Source organism: Brachyhypopomus gauderio, chromosome 1, assembly GCF_052324685.1.
Source record: "Brachyhypopomus gauderio isolate BG-103 chromosome 1, BGAUD_0.2, whole genome shotgun sequence".
Taxonomy (NCBI): domain Eukaryota; kingdom Metazoa; phylum Chordata; class Actinopteri; order Gymnotiformes; family Hypopomidae; genus Brachyhypopomus; species Brachyhypopomus gauderio.
Window position 1 is genome coordinate 29,392,123 of NC_135211.1, and position 18,951 is coordinate 29,411,073.

The following is an 18,951-nucleotide window of genomic DNA, read 5'->3' on the forward strand; positions in this document are numbered from 1 at the left end:
TACTTCCTGGCATGTCTAACGTGGAACTGTACAGGCTATTTCTGAACACAAAGAGAAAACACATGAAAAATGACATTTTAACCTTAGTGAAATATCTGTAATATAGTGAAAATCCATCCACTGTAGTGTTCCAAGATGAGAAGCAGGGCTGGTCCTACGAAGGTCATCTGGCAGATGGTTAGTAATAGTAATAGCTGTCTGTACAGCTGTGTTGCAGAGGTCAGATAAAAAGAAGGCCATCTCTGTAGTTGTAACACCACACAACGACTAGACTTTCTTTGGAGATGACATTGTGCTGTAATTATGATAACACTTATGAAACCACTATGAAACCACTAAATAATGAAGAATCTCCCTGGCAGTTAAATTCTCTGGAAGGTGAAACCGATCATAAGACATATTTGTTCCATTAAACATGCAAACACATAGGAGAAGAATTGTCTGTTATGTCATGTGATTAATTACACAGCCTCAAGGTGTCTCTCGTACAGACACACATACACACACACACCAAAGAGAGGAGAACCATGCAGTCATTCATGAATGGTTATACTCTAAAGGAAAGATACAGGAATGTATACCTGGCAAAATATCCAGGGCAAGATTAATATGATCAGAGGTAATCTATGATCAGAGGTAATCTATGGCTTACATCTTATAGCCTACAGGTCTATGAGAAACAAAGGATGAGGTGGGATACCAGTCCCCGGACTGAAGCCAGATAAGTGCTTTGTCCACAGAAGTGACAGGGACTTATTTTTCTCATTGTGCAGTTTTTATCCCACAATGTTATTGGTTAGCATTGATCTTTCTCTCACAAAGTCACTTCTGTGCCCTACTCGCTGAACCCTTTAAAAAAAATGGCGGCGCATTTAGCAAATCACTGCAGCGCACAGTACCAGGAGACATCTGTGTTGCAATCTGTTACCGAGACCAAGTACCAACGGTGCAAGGTCAGTCTGCTTCCACCGAGGGAGGTGAGAAAAACAGATCCACAAAAGCTAACCTCCAGCACCAAGCCTTCACTTTAGTTCTGCTAAAAGACGCATAAATTAAAAAATAAATAAGCGTACAAGAAAGTGGGCCACTAATTTGCCTCGCTGACAGCGTGTGGGGAGTGAGGGCAAACGCGTCCTTCATGAGAGTGCTGCTCAAGTTGTCCGTGTCTCCACTCCAAACTCTAGGCAGTTATTTAAGGCCACTGAATTGACCATCAGTAGCAGCGTACAGTATTTCGCAGTTGGCCCAGGCATGCGGTTATTTAGTGGGTGTGGCTAGATGAGCACGCGGAGACATTCCAGCAGCAGCGGAGATGGGCGTGTGCCAGGAGCACCTTCCTGCCATAACCAGCCACTTTACAACTGCAAGGGCTTCGCCTTTTCTGTAGCACGGAAAATAAAAGACTCGTTTTGACTCGCTAAAAGAGACTTGTTGAAAGCAGAGAATGTCATTGCCGGTTGGGGGATTTCAGGACAGAGCTGCACGCACAAGGCGTCTTCTCTCGGAAGAGACGTGAACCAACAACTCATTTGCATTTTAGCAACTCAAACGTGACATTTGAGGATGTACGTGACAGAGAGCTGATCCTAGATCAGAACCCCCTGTTCTGAGGGTGCCCTGCTTTAAGAAGTCAGATGAAAGCGAAGCCCGTGAACAGAGGTTCCCATCTGACAGAAGACAAAGCGACCGTAGCTGGCGCGCCTGGGTAAGATTTGCTGGCAATGTGCGGCATGGCATTGCTGAAGGGAAGGAGTGGCCCCGGGGACCCCAGGGGGCCCCGTGTTTTCCCCATGCCCTTGGCATGACATACATTCCACCACTAAACACCCAGTTCGGCCCCTTCAATGCAACAGCATTCCAAACCACTCTTCATTGCTGCTTCACTGTCCACATGTCTGAAATGCAACATGGATGATTTAAAGGGCCTCCTGACTGTATTTCTGACAGCTGGGTGTGAAGTCCTCATGGAAAATCATGTTAAGCTATTAGATTTTTATTCATTAACGTCCCTCGTCAGCTGTCATGCATGCTGATTTAATGATGATAGACACATCTGTGAGGGACATCTCATTTACCACCCAACCACAATCACACTAAATGGTAATCAGGGCCACTGTTGTATGTGCATCTCACGTTTGTTTAGCTGTGTCACATTTATCTCTCTTTCTGTCTCATGCTTACCTCACTGTCTCACATTTATCTCTCTCTGCCTCGTGTTTATCTCACTGCAGAGTTCTCCTTTTGAAGCAAGCCTATTTGAGCCTCTGTAATGTCTGGGCTGCCTGTTTGGCTCAGCACTCCCTGGACAGAATCAGCCACAGTTCTATGTGCAGACCCCTGCCAGGACTGACAGTCAACCAGCAAAACATTCACATATTCTGCTCATGCGTCAGCCAAGTCTGTCCTGAGTCTCATGCACCTGTAAAGCAGCTGATCATGAGGACTATAAATCAAAACCTCTGTCTCTCTCTCTCACACAGACACACAAACACACACACACACACACACACACACACACACACACAATTATTCATTAGTCCTTTACCTATCACACACACATTCTAAACCCTTTGACAGAAATAGCTGCAATCATTGTAGGGCAACATAGGTGTATAATCAGAGAGCACATATGCCTGCTAAGACATCCATCTTATCGAACTATTGGAAACTTGATGGTTGTTCTTTTTTTTTTCCTGCAGAAAGCAGCTCACAAAGGTGGCTCACACACGGCAGCTCACACACAGCTGCTCACGAGACATCCTGCACACAAACACACTCCTCTGCTGCAGAGGATGGCACAGCACAACTTCTGATCTGCTCGCTGGGTACATGTGTAAAGGTTTGTTCTCTTCAAAATAAAAGATGTAATTACCACGTCCGTCAGACACAGCTTATCGCAAACTTTAAGAATGACTTAACAAACAAGCGCTGTCCAAGCACTGCATGGGTAGAAGAAGTGGATCCACTCTTAATGAAGATCTGATATTACTCATGTCGCCTATCAGTGGCTGTATGTCTTTAGCATGGCAGGCTGGCGTAACGCCAGTGTAAAAGCACTCAACGTCTTGCTTTCAAGCTCGGATGGCCCAGCACATCAGCAACTGCGACCGTCCCATCCTCAGATGGCTGCTAGAACCGAGCAGTGAGAACCAATCTCAAACAGCCCCATGGGGCACGTAGCCGCCTTCTCATTATGCTGCTCCTGCTCACTATGCTGCCCCTGCTCGAGAGGTAATCGGAATCTTTAGTAAAATGCCGCCATTTATAAAACCCATCAGTCCGATCTGAATGAAGGATGAGACGGACCAGAAGCCGAGGACAGGAGGGGTAAGTCAGATGGACTGTGTTAACCAAAAAGCCCCCCAAGTAATCTGTCACGATCATGCAGAGTGATAAGTTCACCCATTTGTATGTGTCCTCATGACCTCCAAAAGCCAGGAGCATCAGCAGAATAAAGAGGACTCAGCACCAGACAATTGGGATTACAAACATTTACTACCAGCCTTTCTGACAGTCGGTGTTTGGCGATCTGAGAGTAGCCATCAAATGCCCTCGACTCCTGACCACATGTGAATATGCTCTTAAAGCTTCAGGTTAAACTTCAGTCACGTAGAGCAAATTAATTCAGTGGTTAATGTTGAATCAAATTAAGCAAATATTAATTACAGGATCTCATTTGTGAGTAACCTGACATTTTAGCTGCGGAAAAACCGGTTGAAAGAGAAACCTTTGGGTCACAGTTCAGAGATGAACAGAAAATCTCTTACTGAAAGGAAAAATGTTCTCATATTCTAATCAATGCTTAATTCCTCATCGGAGTGCTGTCACCGTCTGATTTTATTATGAGAAATGCAGGCCACCAGTATAATTTCACCTCTGCACATTTCAGTTCATCATGAATAATCCTTTGTCTTAATTAAATAGGGAGTTGTGTTTCTGTCCTGTCTCATCACTTCTCACACCCTCAAGCAAGCCGAAGCCCAAAGACCTGCTCTGAGGAGACAATAGCACACATTAGCATATCAAATGAACTCTACATGTCACAGACAACCAAGGGGCTACATTTCTTCAGGGTAAAAATCTATCACAACGAGGCTTGTCTGAGAGAGCCCTATCTAACCTGAGCTAGTGTTACTGAAGAAAGGTGTGTCATGTTATTGCTCATCAGAATTCTAATGTATTCACATATTCATACAAGGAATATATGCATTAGGTACTGAATATATATGTCATGTTTTATAAAACATATATAGATCATGTATTATAGTATATACTGTATGTGTTATCTATTACTAAAAATATGCAGTTTGTTACATAGAATATATGAATTCTGTTTCATTTAATATATATATATTCATGTGTGTGTGTGTGTGTGTGTGTGTGATAGAGAGAGAGAGAGATTTTCCTGATGGTTGCTGTCGGCAATGCTGACTTATCAATGCTGAGTCTGTGTCTCTTATTTTGCTTATTCTCTGACCAGCAGCACTGGCTGAAAAGAAGGTGTGTGATTTGACTTTGAAAGGCAGTGAGGCAGTGACTCAGTGCGTCACACAAAGTCACACAGAAGTGAAAGCCAAAAGGTTTTAACAAGGGACTCACAGCAGGAATAGCAGCGAGGGGAACGTGTGTGAACACAGAGGCAACTGGTACCTCGGAAACACACAGATTAAAAGCTTGTTTGACTCATCAAAACACGGGAGACTTTAGAGTTCAGTGACCTCGATCACAGAAAGGGCTTTCAGTCCTACAACTCCATTTACATTTACGGCATTTGGCAGACACGCGAATCCAGAGTGACTTACACGTTTATCCTGAAGTCAGTGCATGCGCTTACTAGGAACTGACCCCATGATCTTGGTGTTGCATTATACTCTTCCTACTGTACCAGGTCTGCATATATAAAAATCAATGTGACAATCTGTTTGTGCAACAGTGAGTCTTATTTGCACACCTACACACACACACACACACACACACACACACAATCATATCTCTTACACAATGTGACAATTTGAACAGTCCTCTGGAAAAAATCAGTTCATAGAGATTCATATATGGCTGTTGCCTAGAGAGCAGTGATGGAACTGGTGATAGTGTGTCATCGCCTGGACGTGAGCAGGGCATTGGCAGGGGTCTACATCTGAAGTAGAGAGCCTCTATTCCAACACAGACGTGGTGGGAAGGGGTGGGGCTCCTCATGGGGGAGGAGCTTCTTTCAGCTGAGCGAGCTGTCAGTAATGCAAGCTGTCAGTGACAGAGCATCCTGCTGCTACAAGCGTCAGCTCTTTGGCTTTAAGAAAATGTCAGTGGTGGTAGGAAATTGTCTTAAACCTTGCTATAAAAAGACACCAAACATTCCATACTGGCCAAAAGCTATTAGAACTGTTAAGGTGACAAACATGTGAGAAATAACTCTGGCCTAACCTTCACCTTGTCCGATGATACTCTGTCACAGATGAGATTTAGGACTTCAGCTAGGACTCGAATGTAGGAAAAATTGAAAAAAATTGGAATAAATTGGAATAAAATAAATTGGAATAAAATTGGAAAAATTACGTTATGTGTTGTAAACCCGAATTGAATGGTGGCCCAATTATTATCCAGTAAAAAAAAAACAAGCAGATCGTTCACTCGGTTTCTTTCTGTGTGGAAGACACAGCATTTGCTCAGGCAGAAGAGAGCTAACAGAAGGGCTGGAGTTGATTGCAGATGTGGCATTTGCGTCCGCAGTCAGTGGTCTCGCAATGTGAGATTCACCGAAATGTCACCAGCAATAAAGGAGGCCACGATGAGACCGATAAATCAGAACAAATCAAAAACGAACATTAATCAGAGACAAGTGTGTAAACTGTTCATTTTCCATTGTTAGGAAGAAAGTATAAAGTGCTAGTAACCCCAAAGGACACCAGATGATGTGTGAAATGAACACCTGGACGTGTGAGGCATCACCAGCCGAGGGACATCTCGTCTGGAGGACGCTCAGGGGTCCAAACAGCTCCCACCTAAGCCGACACTTTCAAACTCCTGAGCAGGGATTTTACACTGCTGCGGGACAATGTCCTGATCCGTATCCAGAATGTACCCAGAGCATTCACAGAAGGTACCCAGAACATACATAGAACATACACAGAACGTACCCAGAACATATACAGAACATTTCCAGAATATACCAGAACGAACCCAGAATACACCCAGAATCTGGTCTATATGGACAGCAGGCTTAAGCCATTCATCAACTGCAAAGGACTTGGAATCAAGTACCACACTTTGCAGATTTATTTAACATTATAAATATTCATTTAATTATCTGAAATGATGGACTCTTTATAAAAAGGACTGACACTATTCGTATGTAGCCAAAATGATTACTGCTGCACAGACTGCATTAAAACTCAATTACAGAATTCTGGACTTAAGTTTCAGAGTGCCATTTCTGTCCCGATATGCTTAAGGACTACAATGTCCATGTCAATGTGATACTCCCACTCTGCATTGTAAATATCTAACAAGCTAAACCCTTTTAACATTTATCAGCTATTCTGAATATAACAGAATGTATAAATGTATTTCTTGAGATAGTCATTCATAAATTTAGCAGCTGTTGGATGTGAACAATGATTCAGCCAAATGAGACTTTGCCTGGAGCGTTTCCAAATAATTATTTCCGTCTTTATCATTTACACAGGAAGAATGTTTCCACCATCCCCTCAGATCCCCCTCAACTTAAAAGTCAAACAGTGTTTTTTTTTCTCCAAAACAGAAGCTACAAGGTTACACACTACAAGCAAAGGAAATAAAGGTCACTTCATCTCCCTCCCGGAAGACAACCGTTGCCTAGCAACCTCAGGTCATAGAGTCTGTCTCCCAAAACCAGTCTGGCATACTCACACTAACAATGGGAGGTCTCTCCTGCTATGCTCCTTCTCCTGAGGTTATATCTGTCAGGCTTGGAGGATTATTACAGCCGGCACAACGGTGCCACGGTAACGGTACAACGGTAACGGTACAACGGCAACGATGCCAGCGGTGCTTTCAACCGCCCCATTGGGAGGACTTATAACAACTTCTGACTGACAGTCTAGACACAATACAACGCACTTCCTGTTTCCAAAGACCATTCAGGCAGCTCTGAACTCATCTCTACAGTGCTGTCTTTATATAGCTACAATATTATCCTAGCCTATAAATTCTGCCTGAATAAAAAACAAAACTGTATTTGCATTATTAGGACATATACACACTGAAGCAGTCTTTCAGGGTAAGGGCACGTAGAAGTATAGGTCACAGTGTTTTTGCTCAATGAAAATTTAATGTGACAGTCAGTTATCCAAAGACTCCACAAAATACTCCACCAGGGATGGATATGTGGGTGCAGATGGAGTCCATCAGATGTGGGGTCTCTGCTGAAACTACTTGTTAGTAAAGGACAAAGCATTCTGGGAAGCCAGTTTCTGGGAAATCAGTCTGAGAAACCTGTTCATTATGATTGTTAGTCCAGCTCATGAAGGGTTTCATAATGAGTTTTTTAAAAAACCCTTCAAACTACACAGTGGAGTAGAGCCCCAGGAATGGAGCTAAACCCCCTGTGCCATGATTGTAACACAGAGGGCCGCTCTCACTCCTAGATTAACACTCCGGGTTTTCCTAGTGTTCCTGGACCTGCCTCTGCAGTTCATCCATGGAACCATTAGGGCCTACACAAACACTTACCATTCACCATTTAGTCTTTTAAAAGGCTTTCTTCTTGCTTGCTAGGCTGTGCATTTTTGAGCATTTTCTCTGTTTACCAAACTTATCTGTTTCAGATTCATCTCTTTTGTATCCAGTTCCCAGTTCGCCTCTTTGGGGGTTTTTTAGGCTAGAAGTGGCTGTGATGTTTTTTGCCTTATATATATATATATATATATATATATATATATATATATATATATATATATACAGTGTTCTCAAGTCTCACGCATTGAGGTCATAGAGTTGACTCTATGAGTCATAGAGTTAGAGTCACTAACGTTGAGCGGGGGGTGGCGAACGTAAGTTGTATATCGCGATCGATCGCCAGTGGAGGGCGATATAGATATGGATCAAAGGTAAATAAACTAGATTTTTTTTTTCGGCGTGAGAAATCGGAAGTGTGGCGTGTGAAGACGGTCAAATGCGTGTGTCACACGCTCAATGCGTGAGACTTGAGAACACTGTATATATATATATATATATATATATATATATATATATATATATATATATATATATATATACATACACACACAGCAGCAGCAATAACAACAACAACAAAAATGATCTAATGCTAGTTGATCTTGCATCCTAAACAAAACCCAAGCTAATGGACTCATGCCCAATCGATGCACTTCTGCTCTGAGTGCAACTACTTCAGGAAAAGATTAATGTGGAGAAAGCCTGCAACAGCCAAGTCTGTCCAGGAGAAAGCTGCAAAGATGCAGAGCAGGAGGGAGAGAGAGCCATCTCCACACTTTCAACACAGCCACGAGAGAAATGGCCCATGAATACGATTCATCCTTCGGGCTGGAGATTAAGTGCATAATGATGAACAGGGTCAGGTTGCATCTAGGCCTGTGTTGAAAAAATCGATTTTCCGATTCAGAATCGATTCGCATATGATGATCTGATAATCGATTCGTACGTCCAAAGATCGATATTTTATTGAACTTTTACCCCCGCCTCGTCACTGAGTTCACGCAGGCGCGCTCGGTCTAACTAAAACAACATGGCGTCGGACAGTGACGGTAACGACGATAGTCAAATCGGCAATCTAAAAGCAGAAGGACAGTTTATCCAGTGTCAGTGACTATTTACAGTTAGTCCATGTCACTGACAGTTTACCCGGTGTTTTTACAGTTTTAAAAAGTTGGAAATGTTCTTGTAACGTTGGGCGCAAGGCGATGGACACAGATCGTTACGTTTATTACATTTACCGAAGCGCAGACAGCGCACATAAAACACGTTTACATAGAACATGTGTGACTCAAACAAGACGAGCACAGGACGCTGCGCGAACGCACATTAAATAGACAAACCACACAAACCCCCAGTGATGACGAGACGAGCCACAGGTGAGACCAGTGACTGTATATACGGTCTCTGGGTGAGACGGATTATCACAAGACGCACCCGCACCCACGGAGACGACAGACGATTAGACGCAGACAACGTTAACACACGCCCAAAAGGGAGGGGTCGGGGACCGTAACGTGACAGTTCTGTTCTTATATTCGCACTTTAAAGAAAAATACACGTTTACATTTTATACTTTCAGTTTATTAAGTGTGAGCACTTTTAAAATAAAAATGCATTTGGTAGCAACAGCTTTTGGGTGAATTCTTAATTATTTCAATCATAATAATAATGCACTGGTTAGTGTCCCAGTAGGAGTCCACTGTTGCAGATATAGACACCTCAAAGATGTCCTCTGTTTATTGTCCTGGATTACCTTTCTTGAAGGTAGATTTATGATGACCCTTTTCACTAGTCTTCTAGCTATCAGTAACTACCAACTACCAGTAACTATTTGCTGATTAATATCGATATAATACTAGTTTTAACATGTTGCTTTTGTACATAGTCAGGAAATAGCTCAAATACATTTTTAATAACACTAAACCCCGAATTGGATCGAATTGGATCTAATCGATTAAATCGAAATAAATCGATTCTTAATCTTCAGAATCGGAATCGGATCGATTCTTGGAATTTGAATCGATACCCAGCCCTAGTTGCATCATATTGATTATAGCAGGGCAGTCAAAGGCACTTTCTCGGTCCCTCTTCCCAGCCTGTGTCAGACCCCTGCTCCCTAAGAACACCAAGCCTCGCATGCCTTATTTGGTCAGTTTATTGGTCATAATGGAGTATTTTCAGGTCTAAAAAACAAGCCCTGGGATACCAGGCCTCTCAGTGACCCACAACTTCCTCTGATTCGAAAGCATCCGGCATGGAAATAAACTGGCGCTAGTGAAACCCGACACTCCAGGCCATTAGTCAGAGAGGCGGTCCACACCGTCCATGCTGGAGATGCAAATAATGTTCCTGTCACCATAAGCTGCAAATCATTCCAGTTGCTGTGGAAACCACCTCTAAGTCCCGAACTCAGTGGATATAGTTTCTCCTGCCACTCAAAGCTGAGATGAGGTTTATTCAATTTACTGTCACAAAGCGAAAAACACAGCATGACATTCAGATTCAGTGGTGGAAAATTCTACGTAGAGTGTCCAGTTCTGGCTTTACCTACTTCATCTTATTATAATATGGATGTGCTTGTATAATTTGAGGAATTTTAATGTATAAATGAGCCTCCACGAGGCTGCCCTTGTTTCATTTTGAGTGGTTCACGTTGGTGAGGGAACGGCACCGAGGCAGAGCAGGGAGCTGGAGATCTGGGCCTGCACAGTGCTCTTAGGCAATAGCGATGACCCCAGCAGTTGGTATCTGAATAACCACAGGCTGGTTGAACTCTACCACGCAGGTAACAAACACACTGACTGCTGAGAACAAACGCTCCCTGAATCAACCCTCCCCGTCCTGTCCTGTGTTCTGCATGATAATGTGAACACTGGAAGGGAATAAAATCTCTCCGCTGGTTCAAGTTGGCTCAGGGTCTTTCCGGATCTGCTGCCGTCCCGGGTCATTCCAAAGGAACCAGACCGTCCTGATAGCCCAGGCTCAAAGCCAGTGGGGCAGGCCAACTGGACATTAACCATGCTGGCCCTGTTCAGAAGATCTCAGATGATGTATTTCCACAAAGAACTTGACCAATTCAACTGTTTCCTGAGTTTCTTTTCACGTGCTATACGTCTGTGCTCCTCCTAAGCAAACATGACAACAACGACCTTCAGGATGACTGGATGAATACTACAGCTGCAAAAACTTTAAAAACATGGCAGCACCCAACATAATACGGCAATTCTCTGATAATAATCCCAGTTATGACACTCCTAGACAAAAACAGGTTGAGTCTGTGTCAACATGATTTACTAGCGGATCAACGCGTGATGAGTTCCTGATGGAGTGCAAATCTGTTTGGAAAATTGTGTCAACGTCCTTTGAGCCCACATACTTTACAATACTGGACTACTTGATATTTATTTGAAAAGCCAATTTTATTAAAACACCAGTGTAATGTCTATGCCACATTGAGACTATATGACTGGAGGATTTGGTGTACTTTTGACAGTTCTTAACTGAGCCTTTAACATTAGAACGCAGCAAAATACAAAATATTACATCATATCCCAGCATATCACAACATATCACAACATATCTAACAGCTACAAAGGACAATTATTACTCTAATTATCAAAGACTATACTGAGCTCACAGGCAGTTCAGCAGAGGGCTATTATGAAAGGTGATTAGTGAAATCAGAATGCCATTACTCATCCCAGATATGTAAAGACACTGTAATGGGCTGACATTTGTCTGTTTGGCCCATTCAGGGTAAACAGCCCCAGGAGGGAGGTGTATTACCGTTAGGTAGGTGTGTGTGTGTGTGTGTGTGTGTGTGTGTGTGTGTGTGTGTGTGTGTGTGTGTGTGTGTGTGTGTGTGTGTGTGTGACATTGGCCAGGGTGACCATTAAATGTGCAGACGCAGATGCGGTCGGTGAGCAGGGAGGTGACCTACATCTAGGTAACGAGTTTCGACTGCGGGTTTGAACCATGACCTGCTATTGGATGTGGGCTGGGTCCAGGGTTTGAACCACGGCCTGCTATTGGATGTGGGCTGGGTCCAGGGTTTGAACCACGGCCTGCTATTGGATGCGGGCTGGGTCCAGGGTTGAGTCAGACTGGTGTCACCTGGAGCAGGTGGCACAGCCTGCAACACACAGAGGCCTATTAGAGAGTCAGACAGGCCACATGTGGTGACAGGGGAGAGCTTGTCCGATGCTGCCATCTTGATGCCCGTCTCACCCTCGTGGGCAGCCACACACGGACTTCGTTACCTCTTATCACGGGCACCAACACTGCTGGACTTTACATGAGTCCCTCACACAATAGATTCCCATGCAGATCCCTTCTAATGTGACTGGCTCTGCCCAAACTTACTAACCTCTGGGACCAAGCGTGACTGTGGAAGTTCTGTAGGCTGAAGCTGCACTGAAGTGTCTGGCTGACTCTTCTGGGGTGTTACAGGTGTGGCTATGAAGTTGGGCGTGTCACACAGCAGCTTCACAGCCATCCTGACCATGGCTGGGTTGCTGATGCAAATCTCTTTTTAAATGGTGGATTGTGAGACGTGTCATGCTGTTCTCATTTCTGTTTGGGTGTGAGGTGTTGTTGACCCTTTCACTGAATCAAACCAGTTTGAAACAAAAACAGAAGCAGCATTGTTAATAATACTGAAGAGGTCAAAGACAAACATGGAGGCAGCCTGGCTTATTACAACAGCAAAGTTTACAAAGATTGAGACTACAGTTCCTCTCCAGAGAGTTGCCATGACAGCACTATGAAATAAATAAATAAACAAACAAACAAACGATAGATTCTTTTCGGAGCGCTAGCCTGTATGCATGGCATCTATGACTGGCACATGGTTGGTTTCCAAGCAGATACACTGTCACAGAAAGCAGTATTCCACTCTCTTAAAAACAGAAAGACAATGGCTCCTTTACACTGAGCCTGTCAGTACTTGACAGTAGCTTATGAGGTCCTTCAATAAGCACTTGTTGCATTCTCTCTTCCATGGCACCCGTTTAGCAAGAGGGGGGGGGGGGGGGGGGTGGAGGAGTGTGGAAATAGAGAGTAGAGAAAATTGAGTTTGTCGTTTAAGGCAATGTTATTTCAGTCCCTCTCCCACCATCCTCAATGTGATTTTGCCTTTCGCATTACCGTCCACTTGAACCGGCCAGCAGTGGGACCTGGCAGTCCGTCTGGAGGGAGAGAGCAGATACCTCTGGCCTGGGAGAGAGAGAGGAGCCAGCACAGAGAGCAGGAACAAAAGAACACAAGAGCCAAAAAGAAAGGAAGAAAATGAGTGAGAAAAAAAATGGTGGAAAAAGAAAGAACATGAAAGAGGATTCTAATTATGAACTGCAGAAAAAGAGAGAGGTAATGAGAGAGAGAGAGAGAGAGAGTCAGAGACAAAAGGAAGGGACCAAAAAGACTGAGATTAAAAAAGAGAAAGATAAAGAGTGAGGGAGAGACAGACAGTGAGACAGAGAGAGAGAAGGAGAGTAAGATAAAAGAGAGAGAGAGAGAGAGAGAGAGAGTGTGTGTGTGTGTGTGTGTGTGTGTGTGTGTGTGTGTGTGTGTGTGTGTGTGTGTGTGTGTGTGTGTGTGTGTGTGTGTGTGTGTAGCGGGTGTGGATCTAGTCCTCAGCTTGCTTTCGTGCTTGTGAAGGGTCTTTCATGCCCTTATTAGGAGCAGAGTGTGTCTGACAGAGAGCTAAACTGCATCACTGGCAGACAGTGCACTGCACAGCGCTAACGGTCTTATGGACGTTCACAAGAAGGAGCAGCAGGCGACATTAAAGCTCTTAATGCAGAACTGCTGCGAGGCATTTTTGTTCTTACGAAACAGTTTGGAAGCGTTTTAAGGACACAGAATGTACGTCTACAGAACACGTCAGGGGAGGTGACCAGCACGACAGAGAGCCCAAAAGGTCAACCAGTCGTGATGTTGTGCACAAAGCACAGCGCGGGTTGCAAGGCCATTATTTCTGGATGTTTCCAGAACGAAAGCTGTGCACTTAAACGGTGAGGCACAGACACCATATTGCACTGTCACAAGATTGCAGGGGCTCCTGTGAGTTTTCAATTAAAAAACGACTGCATTAGTGCCCAGCAGGAGCCGCTTACCGCAGAGCATTCTAAAGGATTCGCCATTCACTACAATGCTGTGTGTGTGTGTGTGTGTGTGTGTGTGTGTGTGTGTGTGTGTGTGTGTGTGTGTGTGTGTGTGTGTGTGTGTGTGTGTGTGTGTGTGTGTGAGAGTGAGAGAGAGACAGAGAGAGAGACAGAGAGGCAGGCATGTGTATTTTGAAGAAAGCTTTCTTGCAGAGTAGCTTGCAGGTGCTAAAATAGGGAAGATGGATTTACTGGTGAAACTACGCGGAACAACTGCTACAATAACATGTGACGCTCTAGTGAAACACAAGATCGGCCCTGACCTGGCCGTGCTAAAAACACATGTCCACACTCTGTACACCTAGAGACAGACAGACACATAGAGAAGCATGCAACACAGTTGGATCTTTGACCAGAATAATTCTCATTGGTTAAAATGTCTTCACAAAGCCATAATGGTGATAAACCCTGTGGTCTGCTCTTAATGGAGTCCTGAGAGAGTCCTGAATGAGACACTTCACCTCAAGTGAGTCCTGAATGAGACACTTCACCTCAACTTCTCAAGAGGTGCAATAAAACGGTGGGTGAGACCCAACTCCAGCATGTCTCATCATGACCCAATGACTCATCATGGAAAGCAATGTCTCTCATTAATAAATGATATGCAACAAACATTTTAAATTGGTTTATAGAGCATTGGTTACAGTGTTTAGTCCCTGAGGGCATGCAGGGTACGGCCCCATATGAAAAACAGTAATGTGAAGACATTCAGCAGGGGGAACTTATCTAGCATAGCAAACCTGCACTATCAGGTCTGAGATGCAGTCCTGCATCAAGAGGAATTGGACGTGAGATACAGACCTCCTTTAGCAGGACTGAGATGCAGACCTAAGTTAACAAAGCCCTGCATTAGCAGGACTGAAATGTAGAACTCCTTTAGCAGGACTGCAACTCAAACCTGCATTTGCAGGACTGAGAAGCAAAACTCTTAGATGAGAGAAGCAAAAAGCAGACCTGCATTAGCAGGACTGAGACACAGGCATTGAGACAAAGTGTCTTTGGTGAGAGGTGGGACAATAAAGGACACTCCAACAACATACAGCCATACACACAAGACCTAATCACACATTAAATCATGAAATCCTGGGTAACACTCACAAACGTATTAATAATAAGTCCCACAAAGCCTGTAGGTAAATTTGTGATTGGGGAGAACACCCAGCATGTAGGCTGCTCATAAAACAGCGTCATATGGCCTGGCTGTATGAATCTTTTTTTTGTGTGAGCTCTGAAGAGCCATACCTGATCCCTGGTCCTATAACGACGGGAGGGATTGCACTTGAGCTACATCCTGAGCAGAACCGGTCGAGCCAGTTTCAAAGCCACAGCACAAGCCCTCGGGGACTGGGAGTAGGCCTGCTGGAAAACCAAATATTCCAGAGTGTTACTGCTCCGATCATGCCCTAGTTCCCTTCGATGAAGTGGCCTTTGGAGGGCGCAAAGAAGGAAATCATACCCCTTTTAGCCAATTATTGCAGCCCAGGTGATGTGATATAGAACGCTGAGGGTAAAGTGTAAAAGGGTTTTTGGGACCTCTCAGTCATCATCAAAACATAAACCCCAGCAGCAAACGAAACATTCCAGATTCAAAGCTTTGCTTTCCATTTTTGACAGTAATTAAAAAGAAAACTTGCACGACAAAACGTGTCAGAGATCTTAGGATGTTTTGGCCTAAGAAGGTTGTCAGTGTGTCATTTTTGACCAAAGTGCACTGTGGGGGAATCTGACATGACTTGTGAACATGTTTTAAGGATGAGTCATGCTCACAGCTTGTTCATGCTACTTTCTGTGCCTGATTTGTGAAATGTAGTAGACAGCGCATAAACACCTCGACTTCCCCAAATCACATGCAGTTTTCTAAGATACATATTTGGATTTGTTTTTCCCCCAAAACACACTGCAGAGTAGTTATCAGCTACGCCTCAGACAGAGCTCTCAGAGCGAACAGCGTGTGTCTCCAGGACTCAAGTCCCAGAGCAGAGACTGCTGAGGATTCCTGAGGGTTCCTGCAGTCTGAGCATGTGACACGCCCACGGGCCCCACATCACGGGCCATACCCCTCCCCCTCCTCCACCCCCGCGGCTACCAGGGAGAGGGGAAGAGAAAAAGAGAAGAGAAAAAGCAGGGATGGAGAGTGGAAGGAATGGAGGGATGGAGGAGAGGAGGGAGGGGGTGGTGGAGGAGAGTGGGTAGGCACTCTGGCTATCTGAAAGCGCTGACTCACTGTAATCAGCTGCGGAGCACTCGCTCTCCTTCGGCAAGGACAGAGCACCATCACTGTTCCCACCGCCAACCAATCACAGCCAGTCGCAGTCACATTCACCAGGACCCTAAACAATGAGAACAGAGGCCTGGCAGCTGGCATTTCTGACCCGAGATGGTCAAGACCAAGCAGCACGAGACTCAGGGCCAGAGAGAGAGCTCCAGCAGGGGCAAAGGCATCGGCAGGAGGGACCATGGACCATCCCCCTCCCCTGAACCTCTGAAGAAGATCAATCAGGGAGGTAAAGATTTGGTTTATCGACTCACACTCCAGGCTTCTCCAGAACACCATTAAGTAAGTCTTCAAAAGTCTTGCTGGTGGCGATTAGGACGAACGGTTCATGAAGGAGTGTGCACGTATGTGTGTGTGTGTGTGGGTGGGTGGGGGGGGGGGGGGGGGGGGGGGGGGGGGGGGGGGGGCTGTTTCCCACGGTGGCGTCGCCTTTTGCACGAAGACGCAGCACATTCCTGCGTGTTCTGCACCACGCACTCTGGCACCACGCTGATGACATCACCACGTACTCTGGCACCACGCTGATGACATCACCACGTACTCTGGCACCACACTGATGACATCACCACGCACTCTGGCACCGTGCTGATGACATCACCACGCACTCCGGCACCACGCTGATGATGTCACCACGCACTCCGGTCCCGCGCTGATGACGTCGCCACGCACTTCGGCACTCATTCCTTCCTACTCACCCTCGTTAATTACCATGGCAACGTAGTAACCCCAGCAGCATCCTGTTCCGTGCCTCGTTCCACGTGGGCTCTGGGGTTAAGCAGTGGGAGGAGGAGGCACGCAGGAATCGATCTGTTGAAAGGCACCACTGCCCCACCATTAAAGTCACTCAAGGGAAGCCATTCACGGAGCGGAACTGCAGCTGCACTCACACGACGTCATCAGCTGAACCAGAGCGAAAACCACTTAACGCGATGAAAAAGCTGAGAAGGCCATGCAGAACCACTACAGCACTGAACGTCCTGAATTATGAGCGCTCCATCCACCGTCGTCCAGCTCTGCCTCGACCTGCCGCTGATCTGCAGTCTTCCCCTCTCGCCGCTGCAAATCAGAGATGCCGCTCAGCTCTCCACTGCACGCGGCGATACCGACGGCGCTCGGCCGTGTACCTTCTCTTCAGCCTCGCGGGCCCTGGTGCACTGGGAGAGACGCATTATTCCAGTCATGCACACGGTACTCTGCAATGCCACCAACGAGGATTTCAGCAATCGCTGAAGATCTAGCAGCCTCCCTATTTAGAGTAAACAGCCCGGAACAATATGATGTCTGTCGATATGATGGCTATCGTAGTCTAGCAGCGTGAGGAGCTATTTTGAGAGCAGGCAGAAGTCTCTCCATTTAAAACTTCAGCATCAGCACTGTACCAGTTCTTCCAGTTCCATCTTCCAAACAGAAGTATGCAGCAGGATATCACGCCTTAATATGATACACTTTCATCACGCACTCACTCTCTCTCTCTCTCACCTACAGTGTCTTTTTGTGTCTGTTGTCATTACTCTATCTCATGTTTCTCTGGTTCTCTCACTGTATTTTCCCCCCTTTCAGTCACTCCATCCTGCCTCTCTCTCTCTATCTCTCTCTCTCTTCTCACTGTGACGGCTTTAGCATGTGACACGACCAGATTTGCCCCCAGCAACAAACACAGACACTTTGGGAACTCTCCACAGCATGGGCCGCTATGACAGCATGAAGAGAGAGGCCACTGGCAACGGTTTGAGCTCACGCAGTCTCCTCACACACCATCAGCCTGCTCTGCCCCCCAAACACACAAACACACACACACACACACACACACACACACTCCCTCCTACACACATTACGGAGGCTATATGAGTGTGACATCAAAGCTCGCACCATCTGGAGACCTCTTTGTGCTATTTACATGAGCACACTGGTGATGACTAAGGCATAGGACTGATAGACAAGGGGACTGCTTCTGTCTGAACTGCTGCCTTGCATGTTTGAGTTGCAAATTGTTTTTTTCCTATCAATCTATGAGGTAAACACAAATGTCACCTACCAACTTACATTCCTACCTTCACCACCCTCTCCACAACCCCCGAACACACAAACACACACACACTCACACACACACACACACACATGTATACACATAAACACATAAAAGCCTTAGGGAAGGCAGGTACAGGCTCCTCTGGTTGGTACTTACATGGAGTTGGTTTATGAACGAGCGCTGGTTTGAGAAAGGGGACAAGTGTGAGACAGAGCACTGGTGTGAGACAGGTGTGAGACAGGGTGAGACAGGTGAGAAACAAGAAACTGGTGTTAGAGAGAACTGGATTGGGGAGTGTGTGACATGGAAGAGTGAAACAGGCTGGTGTGAGACAGGGACTAGTGTGAGACACAGGTGTGGTGCAAGATGTGGATGGTGTGAGACAGGCTGGGGCAAGACAGAGGCTGGTGAAACATGGAGGTCAGGTCCAAGTTTCTATTAGCAAGGGAGGACAGGTCAACTGTCACTGAGTCAGTGCATGACCGTGATTCTTCAGGCCTGTGAGAGCTGTCTGCTGGACTGGTGGATCTAGTCTAACCATAAAGAAGTCTGGCACCGTCCAAGAGAAGGCGTTCCCAAATGAAAATCTCTCCCAGATTCACCCATACTTCATACAGAGCTGTCCCGACATGCTATGTAAGAACTGAATAGCAACATTAAACAATTGGACCATCAAAAATGTGTTCATTTCAAACACTTGTCAAACACCTGAACAGAAGGTTTTCTCAACAAAACGAAATAGAAAGCTCAAATTATACTGTCTAGGATCTCAT

General features: G+C 45.4%; 1 protein-coding gene across 6 annotated transcripts in view; it reads right to left on the minus strand.

Annotated features, from left to right (window-relative positions):
• Positions 1 to 18,951, minus strand: part of LOC143516331 (uncharacterized) — a 65,000-nt gene that overhangs the window by 42,687 nt on the left and 3,362 nt on the right. Inside the window, exon 2 of one of the 6 annotated variants that reach the window (XM_077007910.1) lies at positions 15,117 to 15,233. The exons of 1 other annotated variant lie outside the window; for it this stretch is intronic. Coding sequence is in view for 4 of the 5 variants with exons in the window: in XM_077007887.1 (XP_076864002.1) it covers positions 16,845 to 16,860 (16 nt within the window). In the remaining variant the exon portion in view is untranslated. Of the gene's footprint in view, positions 1 to 15,116; positions 15,234 to 16,844; positions 17,641 to 18,951 lie in introns of those variants that run through there. 4 more of the 6 variants (XM_077007887.1, XM_077007893.1, XM_077007918.1 and 1 more) reach the window with 4 other exon arrangements.